The 17,874-nt window shown below is 35.5% G+C and overlaps 3 protein-coding genes across 4 annotated transcripts in view; all 3 read left to right on the forward strand.

Moving 5' to 3' along the window:
• The first annotated feature begins 2,431 nt into the window (after positions 1-2,431).
• On the forward strand, positions 2,432-5,513 carry LOC113045340 (uncharacterized). 2 transcript variants are annotated; one of them, XM_026205670.1, is made up of 6 exons: positions 2,432-2,513; positions 3,087-3,395; positions 3,621-3,875; positions 4,108-4,233; positions 4,801-4,841; positions 4,940-5,513. In XM_026205670.1, exons 1-6 carry the CDS (start codon positions 2,447-2,449, stop codon positions 4,955-4,957), a joined length of 816 nt encoding a protein of 271 aa, XP_026061455.1. In that variant the 5' UTR covers positions 2,432-2,446; the 3' UTR covers positions 4,958-5,513. The 2 variants fall into 2 exon arrangements, with proteins under 2 accessions (XP_026061455.1, XP_026061456.1); XM_026205671.1 differs by lacking the exon at positions 4,108-4,233.
• Positions 5,514-7,124: 1,611 nt separating this feature from the next.
• On the forward strand, positions 7,125-10,797 carry LOC113045339 (uncharacterized). The gene is made up of 6 exons (XM_026205669.1): positions 7,125-7,191; positions 8,413-8,721; positions 8,945-9,208; positions 9,411-9,536; positions 9,705-9,745; positions 9,874-10,797. Exons 1-6 carry the CDS (start codon positions 7,125-7,127, stop codon positions 9,967-9,969), a joined length of 903 nt encoding a protein of 300 aa, XP_026061454.1. The 3' UTR covers positions 9,970-10,797.
• A 181-nt stretch (positions 10,798-10,978) lies between these two features.
• LOC113045338 (uncharacterized) overlaps positions 10,979-17,874 on the forward strand; it is a 28,364-nt gene continuing 21,468 nt past the window's right edge. The window contains exons 1-4 of the mRNA XM_026205668.1: positions 10,979-11,362; positions 11,633-11,761; positions 12,288-12,596; positions 12,779-13,033. Of these exons, the coding sequence (XP_026061453.1) occupies positions 11,695-11,761; positions 12,288-12,596; positions 12,779-13,033 (631 nt within the window). The 5' untranslated portion in view covers positions 10,979-11,362; positions 11,633-11,694. The remainder of the gene's footprint in view (positions 11,363-11,632; positions 11,762-12,287; positions 12,597-12,778; positions 13,034-17,874) is intronic.

The raw sequence follows: 17,874 nt of genomic DNA on the forward strand, positions 1-17,874 counted from the left end.
TGGGTTCTGTTATAGATGAGACACAATCTGGTTTCTTGAACAAGAGACATATTGTTAACAATATAAGGTTGATTCAGGAGGACAGCTTCATTCTTTTCTTAGATTTCTGTAAGGCTTTCGATTCATTAGAGCGTCAATTTATAATTAATTCATTAAATACATTTGGTTTTGGGGATAAGTTTTGCAGAGTTATTAAAACCCTAATGGAAGTGCTTTGATTAAATTAAAGAATGGCACTTCACCAAGGTTTAGTTTATCTAGAGGAATGAGACAAGGGTGTCCAATTTCTTCCTATTTATTTCTTCTTTGTGTGTAGCTACAGTCAACATTTGTGAAAGTGGTATTCGGGGTATCTGTAGCAGATTGAGAAATATTTATTAGTCAATTAGCAGATGACACTATTACTTTTAAGAGATGTCTCCCAAATCTCTATAGCAATTCATTATAGAAAATTGTTCTCTGAAGCTTCAGGTCTTAATCTAAACAGAAGAAAATGTGAATTAATTTCTATTAAGGCTGTACAGCAACTATAATTTATAATATTCCAGTTAAATCTGAAATTACATATTTAGACATTGTGACAGCTAAACATTTTCAAAGAATATTGAATGCATGGTTGCAGAGAGACTTGACCTTGAGAGGCAGAAAACTGTTTGCTAAGGCTCACAGACTCTGCACTTTCTCTAGATGTGGACAACAAAATCTGTAAATCACTTGAAAAAATCATGTTTCGAAAAACAAAATCCATTATGTTAAGAAGTCTGTATTGATTAACACGTATGAGTATGGTAGGTTGCATTTCCTTGATTTCTCTTCTTTGAACAACACTTTCACAATTAATTAGACAGTTTTTGTATAACCCAGACTCAAATCTGGAACTTTATTTTTTTTTAATTAGGTGGTCTCCCTTTCCTATTGATCTGTAATTATAATATTGCTGGAAACCCTTACAATTTAACAGGCATTGCTTGCATGGTCATTAATCTTTAAGCACAATTTCTCTCCTCACCAGTACTTGGAACATTTGGAACAATCAATACCATTTTATATAAGAGAAAATATTTGTTTTTAAATAACTGGTTTGAGAAGAACATTTTGGTTGTTTCCCAGTTATTTAACTCAGGAGGTCTTATTTTAAGTTATGAAGAATTCTTATGTAAATGTAATTTTCCAGTAACTCCCAAAGAATTCTCCATTGTCATGGACGCTATTCCTAAAGCAGCTGTTATGCTTTTCAAGGACTCTGTTAGATCATCCAGAACTTTATCTTTATCTTTAGACCCATTTGAAATCCCAGGAGGAAAACTATGCTTTTTGTCACATCCATCATCAGGAACTGTAAATACTATTGGCTTCTTTAATATACAAAAAGACACAATTAATGAATATTTTATTATTAACCTATTATTACTTATTGCAAAATTTCATATTCACCGCAGTAAATTCACTCATCAAAATCCTTTATTTGTTTTTGAAAAGAGATTCAACAGTATGTCCAAACTATTTCATCTTCCAAAAATCTTAAGGCTTTTAAAACAGTGAATTTATTTAATCTTTTAAATGTATTTTGTTAAAGCTTTCATATTATTTATTTATTGTTACATAGTCTATAAATGGTGCTTTGCATGTAATGTCACTTCTTTGTACACAATGTTGATATTCTCTGTACTTTTATCCTTGGTTCCTTGGCATTGATAATAATACTAAAAAAATAATTGCTCTTACACAACATAATTTTTGGTCATCAAATGTTATGTGAATCCTAATTTTGAGTTTACTTATTGAAATGACTTTTTTTTTTTTTTTTTATGAATTCAGTTCTGTTCAATTCAAGTTTATTTGTATATCGCTTTTTACGATACAAATCATTACAAATCAACTGTACAGAAAATTAAATTTCTACAATATTTAGTAGTAGCTTATAAGTTGTGACTGTCAGTTTGTGTGCATATGACAGGATTTTTCAGAAAAATTAATACAAGACGTAGTCAGCCAGACAATGAACATTATTAACAGAAATGATTATGCAGTCACATTTGTAGCAATATTTGTTAGTTCTGTTGTTGATTCAGGGTTAGCATCATCCGGGGTCCTCTGAGGGGTTGTAATCATCTCTTCTCAGGTGTTCTGGATCCAGACTAAGCTAAAGAATAAGAATGCGAATTTGATCAGATGCAACTACACTCACAATTTAAGATACATTATTCATATGCTTGGCGAAAGAGATGTTTTTAATCTAGATTTAAACAGAGAGTGTGTCTGAACCCCGATGGCTCACAAGAAGTTTGTCAAGGGACAGAGTAAAACAGTGTTTCTTCTCTTCTTACTGTTATTAAACAAATGTTGAACTGATCTGTTTGTGGTGGGAGTGTTATAAAGAGGATCCTCTGTGTCATTTCACACATATTCAACTTCCTGTTTTAAGAACACAACATCAGCCATCTTGATGTTTGCTACGATGGCAATCGATCATCTGTTTGCATCGTTCATCCTTCTCCTTATCTCTAACACGGGTAATAAATTAATAAATGTGTATGTAATCATTGAAATTTCTAATGTTTTGTCATTTTCTAGTGATTTGTTTATAATTTAATTTGTGCTATTTTTGGAAAAAGCAATAGGTAAAGGATTACAATGATACTATTGTAAATATGTGATACTGTGCTCCTCACATTGGTAATTTCACCATTAGCTGCTCACCTGAACAGTTTATGACGTTGTTGTAGCTGGTATCATTGCAATCCTTGACCATCAAAACATAGCTTTAGGTTTAGGAGATATGATACAAAATACATCATTTAGTTATGGTGGAAAGTAAAACCATGGCCACCACGGAGGTGTTTTTGTGATGGTTCCATTTCTGAAATTGTGTAGGGCTACAAACTATACAAGTGCACCAAGTTTCGTGAAAAAGTGAACATTATTTTCACATACAACCTGAACTATTAAGAGGAAAAATGCTTGTATTATTACTTATGAAGCCCTATGATTTGTTTACTTTTTCCAGATGGAGTGTATAGTGTGAGTTTTATGATATGAAGATGGATGAATGTAAAATGTTCTGAACTGTGTTTCTCTCTCCTCAGGGTTCAGTGCTGAGATCTCTGTGTTAGTGCAGACAGGAGCTTCTGTTCAACTGGATATACAGACACAACAACTACCAGAGTTTGATCTTTTAGTCTGGCTGAATGATAAATCAGAGAGTATAGTTAAATACAACAGTGATTCCAAAAGAGTAAAACTTTATGACTCCTACAAGGACAGAGTGGTTTTCAATGATGTAACCTTCTCTCTGACTCTGAAGAACATGCAGAAGACAGACAGTGGACTCTACAGAGCAAGAACAATTGGATCAAAAACCACAGATTTGGTCTCATACAGAGTATCTGTTATAGGTGAGTCTCATTTCTTTGTGTTATTTAATATTTCCCTGCATAAAAGATCATTTCAAAGTGCAGGGTTTTTTTTTAGTTTTACATGTGTGCACATTTATACTAGCTTTTGGCACATTGTGTTTAATTCTGGATCAATCTGCTACTAAAAAAGAATAATAATATTATATATTTTGCTGTGTTTAGATGTGAATGTGATTGTGATCTTGTTTTAAATGTATGTTTCAGACTCTGTTGAGGCTCCTGTCCTGACTGTGAACTCAATCTGGTTCAGCAGTGACTCCTGTACTGTGAACTTCACATGCAGAGCTCATGAGCTCATGATTAACTCCAGCTATCAGAACAACAGATGCTCTACACAGGAAGTGACATCACAGATCCACACTCTCACCCTGGACTGTAGTGAGGAATACATCATCTGTAACCATAGCAACACTGTCAGCTGGAAACAAGACAGAATAAACATCACACGGCTCGGTGAAAGTAATTATCTGATAAATACTCACATTTCACTGTTAGTTATATATACTCTATAAGCATGTATGTGACAAATAAAAATCTTGAATCTTAAATAGTCTTTATCTCACAAATCAAATCTCTGTTCTTGGTTTGCACATTACAAGCTGCATTTTCTGATGAGTTATAATGATAGTTAACAGACTGTAAACTTACTAAGATTAGACTGATTTTTACAGTTCTTCCTATTACTTTTCAGAGAATGAAAGGCTAATCCCACACTCCTATACAGAACACATGATTGTGCACCTTGTTGAGTTTGTTGTTGTGGGAGTGATGGGGATTGCTGGTTTGATTATTTACTGTTACTGGAAGAATAAAACAGGTTTGTACATCTCAAATTTACCCGAAAAACATTATATCATATTTAAACCTGAAATCATATAGTACAAAAAGTTGAGAATATTTGGTACTAAATTATTACTGTACAGGCTTATATTTGATTGGTCTGTAGGATATTAAACCAAGAAAAATCATTGTGTCTCACCATCTATAGATTTAGGTTTATAATTCATTTTCCTTTGGGTGCACAGCATTTCTCTAAATGTAAAAGCACAAAGTGATCTTTTGAGAGGTAGAGATCTTGTCTTTTCAGATTTTTGCTTGTGTAGTGTTTGCTTGTGCAGAAGTTCCATTTGACTCTATAAACACTACAGAGACTCTTAAAAATAAACTTTCTCACAATGTCTATCATACACTTTTATATTCATAGCAGTCTAGTGAATTCAGAATATTGGTCAATATAAAATTTATAGGATGTCAGTCTGTTACATGAGAGAAATCTCATGTTTCTGACATTCTGTGTCTAAAATATGAAAGAAATCCAATGCAAACAAACATATTTCTACACGACTGGTAATCTGTGCAGTAAACTTATATTCTGGTCTCACAGATGTCAAACAGGCTGATGATACAGACTACGATGATGCTGAGGTGAGATTCACATGATATTCTTGCAGACGTCAGAAAATAAATGAATATTGACTATGTTTCAAATAACATTCTGTGAGTGTTTGTTTATTTCTCTTCAGACTCAGGAGAGACACTGACCACCGTCACCTACAGCAGGACACCAAACACCTTCATGAATGCTGAAGACTAACAGACAGCTTCCTGACTTCATGACTCCTGTGGAAGTGTACAGACACATTTTATTGTGAGGCTAATATTCAGTCAGTCACTGCAGATGTTAAAAATGAGCTCTTCTCTGCTTGTTTGTGCTGTTTGGATTTGCTTTTCTTGTCCAGGTTTCTATTGAGCAAGAGATTTTACAATCACAGTTCTCTTAAAAGTGAAGGTTCTGTCATAAGTCACTCACCTCATGTTCTTCTTAACCTTTATGTATTTCTTTCTTCTGTGGTAGAAACTGTAGAATGTTTCAGCTGTTTTTGTCTCTAAAGTCAGTCGGCTCAAATCCCAAAAAGAGCATGTGAGAAGCAGAGAAGTAATTCATAAACAGTTAGTTTAACTCAGTACATGTCTTTTAAAGTGATCAAATCAATTTGTATACATTTAGCTGACACTTTTATCCAAAGCGATTTTCAATTTCTGTATATGTCTGTATATGGGAATGCTAATTTTCACTCAATCTCCTGTTAATCTTGAGTACCTATAGAGTAGTACTGCATCCTTCATATCTCCAAAAATTCTTTAGTTTTATTATATTTATAAGAGAAAGATAGTCTGTACCATTTTTTTTTTCGGAAAAACACGAGTGGCTGGAGGCGTGACGTGTGGGCGGAGCTAAAGAATCACGAGCGCGAGTAGGTTTTTGCGTTGAGAGCGTTTGGAAGCTGTGACATTACCGTGAGGAAAAAAACATCATCCAAAACAAACCATGGCTAACAGTCAGATTTAGCATATATTTATGATCCAGAATCAGATCCCGAGGCTGAAATTGATCAAGAGCAGCAGCAGCAACGACTACAGCAGGACGTCTCTATGTGGTATGTACTGAAACTGTATATATTTGCTTAGCGATTTTGGAAAAAGTTCCACTTTATGTCGTCTTTTTTTCTACATTTAGCCTCTTGTAAGAATCCACCTTTTTCAAGACACAAATGTTTAAAAGAAATTCAAATAATTCAAAGTGGGGTATTACTAATTTAAATGACAATTGTAAAAGTTGCCGGGAGCTTACTGCTGGTGACATTGAAGTCATGTAACTGAAAGTTTATAGCCTGACTTCTTTTACAGGAAGACTGTCATTGGTTCCTTAGTGATGCCAATTTCAGTAACCCTAAATAAAGTCTTTGCTGATGTCTGCAAATAGTGTTTGACTGCAGACTATCACACCACACTCACAAAATGTGTCAGTATAGTTAGACTTATTTTTTTTAATCAAACAACAAAAAACTATCAAAAGTCCAAATTTAAAAAAAAAAAAAAAAAAACGTTTTATTAAATTATTAAATGTACACTACATTTCTCGCAATTCACCCAGCCAGACCACGCCAATTTGGAGTAAAAATACAACTTGTACAGAAAGACCTGAACTGAAAGTAAGTCGTCCATCACATGATTTTCTGAAAACAGAACAATTGTTAATATATAGCTTAATTGTAAATTGCACTGTGAATCTGATAAAGGCTTCTGTCTCTGTTTTTATGGAACACTACTATTTCATTTACTGTCTCTTTGAAAGTTATTTCTGCATGTGATCAACTGAAGAATGATGCTACATCTTCAATGTAATTTGTTTTATCTGTGTGTTCCTCTTTCTTCATAATCCACACACAGCCCAAAATAACCCTGTAGATTCAGAAAGAGTGTCTCTGGTTCCTCACAGTGATGCCAGTGCATGAGACCAGTTTCATTAACTGCAAATAAAGTCTTAACTGATGTCTGTGAATAGTGTTTGACTGCAACACTTCAAACCACACACACAAAATGCTTTAGTGTGTTGAGAATTGTGGTCAGGTTTTATTTGCTTTGGCAACAGTGATTGCACACCTTTGTGTGTGTGTGTGTGTGTGTGTTTGTAGGAATTTGGCTAAACTTGGTCTGTTGTTATTGTCTTTTTTGCCAGGTTCAATTTTGACTCGATCTAAATTATGTTGCTTTAAAAAAAGCAATAAATCAAATTATATTAATAACAGTCAAGTAGATAATCATTAAAATGCTGAATTCACTGTCTGTGGCCGGAAGCAGCTAAACCGAACATCAGTTCGCACATATTCAACTTCCTTTTCTAGGACGGCAACGTCAGTCATTCTGATGTTTGCTACAATGGCTGTAGACCGTCTGCTTGGATCCTTCATCCTTCTCCTCATCAGTATCACAGGTAATAAACTCAATTAACCGACTAATTAATATTACTTATTAATGATTAACTTTATGGTGATTGCTGCACAGATCAAAGTTTGCACATTTGATCATCTGTTTATAGTCTGTCTCATGTATTAAACAATAGTAATTAAGACTAAGTTTTGAAATTGTAATAAAGACAGCCGTTATCAATCTGTAGTTGTAACATCTCAAGCAGAGCACATATACATTTATTAATTTAGCTGATGCTTTTATCCAGATGAACGTGAAAAGTGACGTGACATACAGCCAAGTATGGTGACCCATACTCAGAATTCGTGCTCTGCTTTTAACCTATCCAAAGTGCACACACACAGCAGTGAACACACAACAGGGAAGGAAAGCAGGCTGATAGTCTCTAACACTAGAGTTTTAAAGAATGATTTCTGTTACAGCAAGGAAAAAAAGGAAGACAAAAATTATTCTCTGGCTACTGTTTCTTGAAACACTGTCTAGGAGATACAGAACAGTGTTGTACTAAAGCTATAGAGTTTTTATAAATCCATATAAAATCATTTAAATGTTGAGTTACTTTGTTCATACTGCATGAATAATGAATCATAGAGATTTTATATACATAATTTAATTTATGCATTTAGCAGATGCTTTTATCCGAAGCAACTTACAGTGTATTCAGACTAACAGTTTTTTGTACCTACATAATGTACATTTACTATAGTTCATACACATGTGCTATTTATTCTTAATGTAGTCATGAAGTGTCAACACACGTTGAATGTCTTTTTCAGAATGGCTGCCAGTGGACAATAAATGTATCTTTTTGCCTATTAGAGTAAAATCTCTTTAACTTTAGAATGTAATTATTCAATTGAAATTTGATACATGAATGTAAAGATCTTCACTCTGAAACATTTAACAAATCTATAAAAATGATAAACCACTATGTGACTATGGTACAGTAGACTTCATATGATGCCATGTATCTGTCCATGGTTCTAATGCAGTGTTTCAATCAGAGACATTTATAGGATGTTCCTACTTGATGAATGTGCACTGAAAATCAATCTACTTATGTCTTGTGTCTTTAAGGACATTTATTTTGCTGTGAGCACAGCCATCACGAATTGCTGAAACAATGATTCTTATGATTTATTTCACCAAATTCAGTAATGTGATTTGATTACACAGGATGAGATGGAGGTGTAAAATGTTCTAAACTGTGTTTCTCTCTCCTCAGGGTTCAGTGCTGAGATCTCTGTGTTTGTTCAGACAGGAACTTCTGTTCAACTGGATATACAGACACAACAACTACCAGAGTTTGATATTTTAGCCTGGATGAATAATAAATCAGAGGGTATAGTTAGATACATCAGTGATTCCAAAAGAGTAACACCTCATGATTCCTACAAGGACAGAGTGGTTTTCAATGATGTAACCTTCTCTCTGACTCTGAAGAACATGCAGAAGACAGACAGTGGACTCTACACAGCAAGAATAAGTGGATCAATAAACAAAGATTTGGCCTCATACAGAGTATCTGTTATTGGTGAGTCTCATTTGTTTGTGTGATTTAATATTTTCTTGCATAAAAGATCATTCAAAGTGCAGTTTGTGAACAGTTTTTTAGTTTTAAATATTTGCACATTAAGACCAGCTTTTGGCACATTGTCTTTAATTCTGGATCAATTTGCTACTAAAAAAAAAATAATATTATATATTTTTGCTGTGTTTAGATGTGATTGTGATCTTGGTTTAAATGTGTGTTTCAGACTCTGTGGAGGCTCCTGTCCTGACTGTGAACTCAAACTGGTCCAGCAGTGACTCCTGTACTGTGAACTTCACATGCAGAGCTCATGAGCTCATGATTAACTCCAGCTATCAGAACAACAGATGCTCTCCACAGGAAGTGACATCACAGATCAACACTCTCACCCTGAACTGCAGTGAGGAATACATCTTCTGTAACCATAGCAACCCTGTCAGCTGGAAACAAGACAGAAGAAACATCACACAGCTCTGTGTCTATAATAAAGGTAAATATCTCCTTCTTTTCATATATTTTGCACACATACACACCATATGTAAAATCTAGTATCTAGTCTTTATTTATCCCACAAATCAATCATCTTTGGGTTTGTAAACTGCAGGTGTCATGTTCTTTATAGATAATTAAGGGCTTTTAAAGCGTACTATGAATAGACTAGTTCATGCTGTTTTTCATCCCTTACTTTCCAGAGAATGAAACACTGGAAATCAATCTTTCTTCAACATTGCTCAGCATTTTACTCTTTACTGTCATCGCTGTGGGAGTGATAGTGTTTGCTGGTTTGGCATTTTATTGTTACTGCAAGAATAAAACAGGTTTGTCCATCCCACACATACTGAAAAACTGATCTCACACTAATACCTTAACTAGTTTCTTTATTACTGAAAACTAGCATTCAAGAGCAATCTAAAATCTGACTGAATCAAACACAAACATGTTTCCACATGACCTGTAATCTGTAAACTTATATTCTGATCTCTCAGAGGTCAAACAGGCTGATGATACAGACTACGATGATGTTGAGGTGAGATTCACATGAGCGTTCATCTCTATTCCTGCAGAAGTCAGATAATAAATGTCACATCAAAATCAATACTGAATATTATCTGTTTCAAATGACATTCTGTGATGGTTTGTTTGATTTCTCTTCAGACTCTGATCCAGAAGATGACAGGAGACACATGGACCACCGTCACCTACTGTACAGTAGGACGACACCAAACACCTCCTCCTTCTCATGACAGCTAAAGTCTCACAAACAGAACTTAAAGCCTTAATTCAGCTTCCGGATTTAATGACTCTTGTGGAAGTGTACAGACACTGTTTTTATTTTGAGTCCAATGAACTTCAGTCAGACACAGATGTTATAAATGAGTTTTTCTCTGCGTTTCATGTGAGAACACTTTATGTGCGCAGTGCCACAGGCTGATCTCCTCCATGTCACACCACACTGAATAGTAATTCATGCAAAAAGGAGTCCCAACCAAGTATTTACTGCATAATTAAACCTTCTTTGGAGATCTTGAAAATTTCTGTTTTGTAAATCTTTTTTTGATTGATCTTTGAGAAATTAATTCACGTTTTTTGAGATACTGATTTTTTTTTATTTTCCTAAGCTGTAATTCATAACCATCAGAATGAAAACAAAAAACTGAAATATTTGAAGCTGTTACTTTCTTTCTTGGTATTTAAATTCACTCTTGCAGGTACACGTGCGAGCAAACAGCATGAGCACGAGGACAAAGGACACCTACCCTCATGCATTTTCTTCTTTCTGACGACAGCTGTATAATTATTTCTGAATAATTTGAACATTTCATTAGGGAAATAAAAAATTCTAAATATTACTCATTCTTAATGTTATAATTAGCGTATTGGTAAATGGTATTTAGTCTTTTCTATTTATACGATGTTTGTTTTCACATGGCAAGTTCTACAAAAGTCATTACATTCCATCACATCACATAAAGTAGATATAAATAATAATAATAATCAGTCATAATTCATTTTTGTCACATTAAAGGGTTAGTTCACCCAGATAGCAAAATTATGTAATTAATAACTCTCATGTTGTTCCAAACCTGTAAGACCTCCGTTTATCTTTGGAACACAGTTTAAGATATTTTAGATTTAGTCCGAGAGCTCTCAGTCCCTCCATTGAAGCTGTGTGTACGGTCTACTGTCCATGTCCAGAAAGGTAATAAAAACATCATCAAAGTAGTCCATGTGACATCAGAGGGTCAGTTAGAATTTTTTGACGCATCGAAAATGCATTTTGGACCAAAAATAGCAAAAATGACAACTTTATTCAGCATTGTCTTCTCTTCCGTGTCTGTTGTGAGAGACAGTTCAAATCAAAGCAGTCTACAGACTGTTCAAATGCTTTTATTACTTATGGACCCCTATTTTTTATTTTTCCAAATAGGTGTGTGTATTATGAATCGATGACATAAAGCAAAATAGAGGTGTAAAATGTTCTGAACTGTGTGTTTCTCTCTCCTCAGGGTTCAGTGCTGAGATCTCTGTGTTTGTGCAGACAGGAGCTTCTGTTCAACTGGATATACAGACACAAGAAAAACCAGAGTTTGAGCTTTTAGCCTGGATGAATAATAAATTATCATCACCCCTGGATGAAGTACAGGTTATATTTTTTTATAATACTCTACAATAAACTTGTTTTCTTATTAGCTGTATAATACCTAAATAATTCATGTCATCTTTATTACCTTGTCCTATAAATTGTTTAAAAAATGATATTCTCAATGTAACTTGTTAAAATGAACTTAACACCACTTTCTCTTATTTGACTGCTTTTTACATATAGTTTTGTAAGCATTACATGAAATCTAAGTAATAATTGTCCAGCAGAGGGCCATGGCGAAAATTGAACTGATCTGTTTGCACTTCACAGATACTTGTTTTCACTGCACAGATATTTAACTTCCTGTTTCAAGAATACAGTCAGCTATCTTGATGTTTGCTATGATGGCAGTAAATCATCATCTTGCATCCTTCATTTTGCTCCTCGTCAGTAACACAGGTAATTTACTCAAACTTAAAAATATATGTATTTCTATGTTTCCAAGTCTAAGTCTTTCTAAGTTTTGTTCATTTCTTTTTTTGTTCATTTGTTTATCCTCTGGCAGAAATCATTGTCATTCTCATTGAGTGAAACAAAAGTAAAAATGAGAGAAATCTTTGTGAAACAGTGATTCTCCTCTGACTGTTAAATGATTGCTGAACTGAACTGTTTGTGGTGGGACATTAATGGAGAAAATACTTCCACAGATGTTCAACTTGCTGTTTCAAGAATATGATATCAGCTGTCTTGTTTGTTACAGTGGAAGTAGATATGCTCGCATCCTTAATTCTTCTCATTATCCCTAACATACAGTAGGTTAAAAAACATTTGAACAAAAAAAAAGTTTATACAATAATTGACATTTTGTAATACTATGTTTTGTCATTTTCTAGTGTTTTTTTTCTATTATGAATGATATTTATAAAAAGCCATAACGTTTAGTCATGTATAAAACGTTCTGAACTGTGTGTTTCTCTCTCCTCAGGGTTCAGTGCTGAGATCTCTGTGTTTGTGCAGACAGGAGCTTCTGTTCAGCTGGATATACAGACACAAGAAAAACCAGAGTTTGATCTTTTAGCCTGGATGAATGATAAATCAGAGAGTATAGTTAGATACAACAGTGATTCCAAAAGAGTAACACCTCATGATTCCTACAAAACCAGAGTGGTCTTCAATGATGTAACCTTCTCTCTGACTCTGAAGAACATGCAGAAGACAGACAGTGGACTCTACACAGCAAGAACAATTGGATCAAAAACCACAGATTTGGTCTCATACAGAGTTTCTGTTATAGGTGAGTCTCATTTCTTTTTGTGATTTAATATTTTCCTGCATAAAAGATAATTAATAAGTGCAGTTTATGAACTGTGATTATCTTCAATATTGTCTTCAACACTGAACTGTCTTTCACTCAGGATCTATCTGCTACCGAAAAAAAAAAAGTGATTGTGATCTTGGTTTAAATGTGTGTTTCAGACTCTGTGGAGGCTCCTGTCCTGACTGTGAACTCAATCTGGTCCAGCAGTGACTCCTGTACTGTGAACTTCACATGCAGAGCTCATGAGCTCATGATTAACTCCAGCTTTCAGAACAACAGATGCTCTCCACAGGAAGTGACATCACAGATCAACACTCTCATCCTGGACTGCAGTGAGGAATACATCATCTGTAACCATAGCAACCCTGTCAGCTGGAAACAAGACAGAAGAAACATCACACAACTCTGTGGAGGTAAATATGTTTCAACATCAACAGCAAGGTGCATTTTATTTATCTAGAGATTCTAAATTTATTACGAATACACTGATTATTGCAGTTCTTCATCTTTTACCTTCCAGAGAACAAAAGGCCAATCGCAATCTCCTTTGGTCCATCTCACATGATTGTGCTCCTTGTTGTGTGTGTTGTTGTGGGAGTGATAGTGTTTGCTGGTTTGGTCCTTTACTGTTGCTGCAAAAATAAAACTGGTTACTGAAATAAACAATCTAATATTTAAATCTGACAAAAGCTTCGTAAGCCTAAGAAGTTTGTGAAAACAATCGTTCGACTGATCTTAATATTACGGTCTGGTTCCCAAAAGCATCATAACTTAAGTAGCACTTGAAAATCATTGTAGATCTACAAGTGCTCTGGAGTAATCGTTAAGCCTTAAGTGCTGTACGCCATGTCCGGTAGTAAGACCAGCAGCCTATTATCTGCCCTTATTTTTATTAAATTAACTGATGCACTTATGGATTCTTGTACCTTTTTGTTGTTTGCTGTGTTATTAAACTATGTATAATTGGCAGCACATATAACTAATTTTTAGGTGTTGAAACCCTCTGCTGAATACCTTTCTGTTTGTTGATTGCTTACTAATTTTAGGTAATTTGTGATTTCTCAAGAAACTATTAACTATATGCGACACCCATCTTTAACCTGCTGCTTTGCCCTCTTGAGGTTTTAATGTGAATTGTTTATTATAAAAGAATAAAAGCCATATTTGTATTCATTGAGGTTGTGTGCTTGAGTCTCCTTGGCTACTGAGGCCCAAATAAATTTCGTCCAGTCAGAATCCTGTTGGTCTCTTTCTCTACTCCTATTTGGAGTGTTACAGCTTGGCATAGTTTGGCAGTCTGGACATTGGGCAATAGCAAGGAAGATAGCAATTACACAATCTGCAAAATTACCCTCTACATCCAGTGAGCAGCAGCGGGGAACAGGTTGTTATCCTAATATATCTCAAAGTCAAGAAACAAATTAAGATATGGTTATGTTTCCTTTTATGATGGGAACACCGTGGTGTCAAAAGTTTAATGGAGAACAGTGAACTCTGTCCAATAACTTTCAGGATTGGTATGATATGCAAAAATCAATGTTTAATATAATATCCTTTTTCTGAGGCAGTTTCAGCTTTAGTAAGTAATCTGTATGGAGAAGCAAAGAGGGAAGTGTTAGCTTTGCCAGCAGCATAGCGTGCAACATTTGAACAAATATTGATGTTTTTGAAAGGTATTTATGGAGACATAGCTCCCCTTGCAAACATTCGTTCCCAGTTCTTTACCAGCGTAAATCAGCGTTGTCGGTGAGGTCAGATTTCTGATGTTGAGTTGTGTCCAAGGTCGCAGGGAAATGTAAAATTAAGACCATTGAATAATGAGACTGTGGAGGTGGCGGGAGAGGCAGAATAGTGTGCAGGATGCAAGACAACAAAACATTTCCCCTGGCCTGTGGCTGTTTCTTTAGATCCACTGTAATTTAGTTCCAAACAACAAGAAATGATTTCTGATTTGTTATTCAAGCATCAGAAGGTTTTCTCAGAACATGATGAGGATTATGGGCATACGGATAGGGTTTTACATGTAATACCAACAGGTGATGCAGCCCCAATTCGAGATTGTTAAAATAGGATTCCACCAAAATTGTATCAAGAAGTAAGGGGACTCTTAAATAACATGCTTGAAAATGGTATTATTAAGCAGAGCTATAGTCCATGGGCAGCATCTGTGGTGCTTTTCAGAAAGAAGGATGGCACCATTCATTTCTGCGTAGACTACAGGCGGCTGAACAGTGTTACTCATAAAGATTCATACCCTTTGCCTAGAGTTGAGGAGTCATTGGCTTCATTGAAAAAAATCTAGAATGTTTTCAACATTAGATCTAGCACATGGATATTGGCAGGTGGGGGTGCAATCAGCTGACAAAGAGAAGACCACTTTTGTGATGCCAATGGGGCTATATGAATTTAATTGGATGCCGATGGGCTTATGCAATACCCCAGGAACTTTTCAGAGACTGGTCGAGAGCTGCCTGGGGGAACAAAATTTTTAAACATTATTGCTCTATTTGGATGATATCATTGTTTTTTTTCTCCATTATCTCATTATCCATCTAGATTTGGTTTTCAGCCGCCTTGGGATTTTGGCCTAAAGGTCAATATCACACTTTATTATGTTAGTTTTAATATTTAAAAAAAATCAAGGAAATTTCTCTGGCATTTCTTTCTTTTTGCTGTATCAAAAACGTACCGAAGCGTACCGTGACACAAGTGTATCTTATCGAACATATATATATGAATATATATTAGTGCTGGGAAAAAAATTTATTGCATCCAAAATAAAGGTTTTTGTTTGCATAAAATATGTGTGTGAACTGTGTATAATTATTTTGTATATAAATACACGCATATGCATGTATTAATTTAATTTTTTTTGCATGTATATACATTTATACATAATTTATATTATATATAAATATAAATAATTTATATATAAACAAATAAAAATATTAAATATATACAGGCATATGTGTGTATTTATATATACAAAATAATTATACACAGTACACACATATATATTATGCAAACACAAACTTTTATTTTGGATGCAATTAAAATTAATATAAATATATATGGGGGGAGGGGGTCACGGATTGTTAAATATGTACATGGGGGGGGCCCAAGGAAAAAGGTTGGGAACCACTGTTATAGATGTTTTATAAAAGATTTTGCCCAGATTGCAGCACCACTGAACTCAATGTTGTGGGGGACATCAAAGTGACATACTCAACCTGCCACAGGAAAAATAGATGGGTGGTCATGGGCAACGGCACAGGACATTGCTTTTATCAAACTGAAGGAAAGTCTCCTACAAGCACTCATATTGGCATATGCTGATTTTGAATTGCCATTTTTGTTGTATACTGATGCTAGCCACACAGTGTTGGGAGTAGTATTGGCCCAGGTCCAAGAGGGGAAGGAAAGAGTAATTTCCTATGCCAGTAGAAGTCTTCGACCAGCCGAAAAGAATGATAAAAAATACAGTTCATTCAAACTGGAACCCCTGGCTTTAAAATGGGCAATAGTGGAAAAGTTTAGGGAATATCTTGCAGTGTCTCCATTGACTGTCATCTCAAACCTAATCTCGATATACCTGTTTATGTTGTTAAGAAGGAAGGGGCTAACGGTGAGGAGAGGGTGTTGCATCGCAATATTTTAAGCCCACGTAAATTTGATACAGCCTTGCTCTTAGAGGAGAAATGTGTGGAGTTTACACCTTCTGATTCTAATGTCAATCCTGTGAACAGTAACTGCTGTATGTTTCCTTGGGGGACTGTCTTACAGGACCACCACCGGCACCCATACAAAGGTATGGGGGAGCAACCTCGCATAAGGACATTATAGAAGAGCAATTACAGACTGCATCGAGGGAAGGTCCCTCTAGAGTATTTGAGGGGGTTTACACAGGTCAGAAAGGGCCTGTTGCCTCTACGTTATAGGATGTGAGGTATTTGGGAATGTGTGGACACATTTTAAGTAGGGGGCGTGGATGTAAGCCCTTAATTTTAGACAAGAGGAGGGGTGACAGGTGTAGCGCCCATTGTATCTGCCTTGTGTACCATTAGGGGAAAAAGACAAAGACCTGTGCTGTATTTCTAAGGAAATCAAAAAATGTATTGTTGTTAGAGGGGAATTTTGTATGCAAGTGCTGCTGAGCTTCTTGCCGAAGCTACCATGCCAGAATGTTTTTCTGCGACGTGTGCGAAGCGATTGGGAGGGATAATTTGTAGTCTTGGGTTTCCCTAACTAAAGTTTGGCGGCCACCGGTTGTTTTCCTGAATGCTGTACCCAATGTCCGGTAGCGGGTTAGAAGACCTGCAGTCCATCATCTGCCCTTAAAGGTTATTATATAAAGTTGGTAAAGCAGGTTGTAGGACCTGCCACTAGAGGGCACACTATCAAAACAATTACAATCGCGTGGTTTGATGATGCTAAGAAGGAGTGTGGAATGATGGGATTTGTTGTCTTCTACCCAACCGCTAACGGGCATCGATCAGACGGGAAGATAAATCATGGATTTAACGCGAGTTCAACGATTTGCATGAGTAGATTACATACAAAGTCAATGCAAAGATGCTATCAGACTATGGATCAGACGCATCCTCGCACGGGTCTAGAGATGCGATGCCCCGCGTTTGGCGTGTATGCCCCATAATACTAATCTTGTTGATCGTTATAATAGCATAAGTTTTCTGTAAAGATACGAATCAAAACAACTCACCTGTTGAGTAAAACACAAGTAAGATCGGCATCTCTTTCTAGTTGAAGTTTGTCGCGAAGCTACTTCTGCATTTGTCCATGACACTGTTGTCATGTGGTTTCTACGTCAGTAAAGGCGGTAACAAAGGGTAACTAATGTCATTGACTGCACTGCCCCGTGTCACTGTTTAGATTGGGAATTTTCTCATGACTTACAAGTAGTTGAAAACATTAGAGATATTGTTAGTAATCAGCTGGACAAAATATAATTCTAGCCTAATGGTTCTGGGATATTTTACTGCAAATATCTTACAAATTGATATTGATATTGATATCTTACAAATGTTTACAAAGAAAAACTGAAATATCAGATGGTCCTAAGTATTCAGACCCTTTGCTTTGACACTCATATATTTAACTCAGGTGCTGTCCATTTCTTCTGCTCTTCTTGAGATGGTTCTACACCTTCATTTGAATCCAGCTGTCTTTTATTTTACTGATTGGACTTGATTAGGAAAGCCACACACCTGTCTTTATAAGACCTTATAGCTCACAG

The sequence above is a fragment of the Carassius auratus genome, chromosome 27, assembly GCF_003368295.1.
Source record: "Carassius auratus strain Wakin chromosome 27, ASM336829v1, whole genome shotgun sequence".
Lineage (NCBI taxonomy): Eukaryota > Metazoa > Chordata > Actinopteri > Cypriniformes > Cyprinidae > Carassius > Carassius auratus.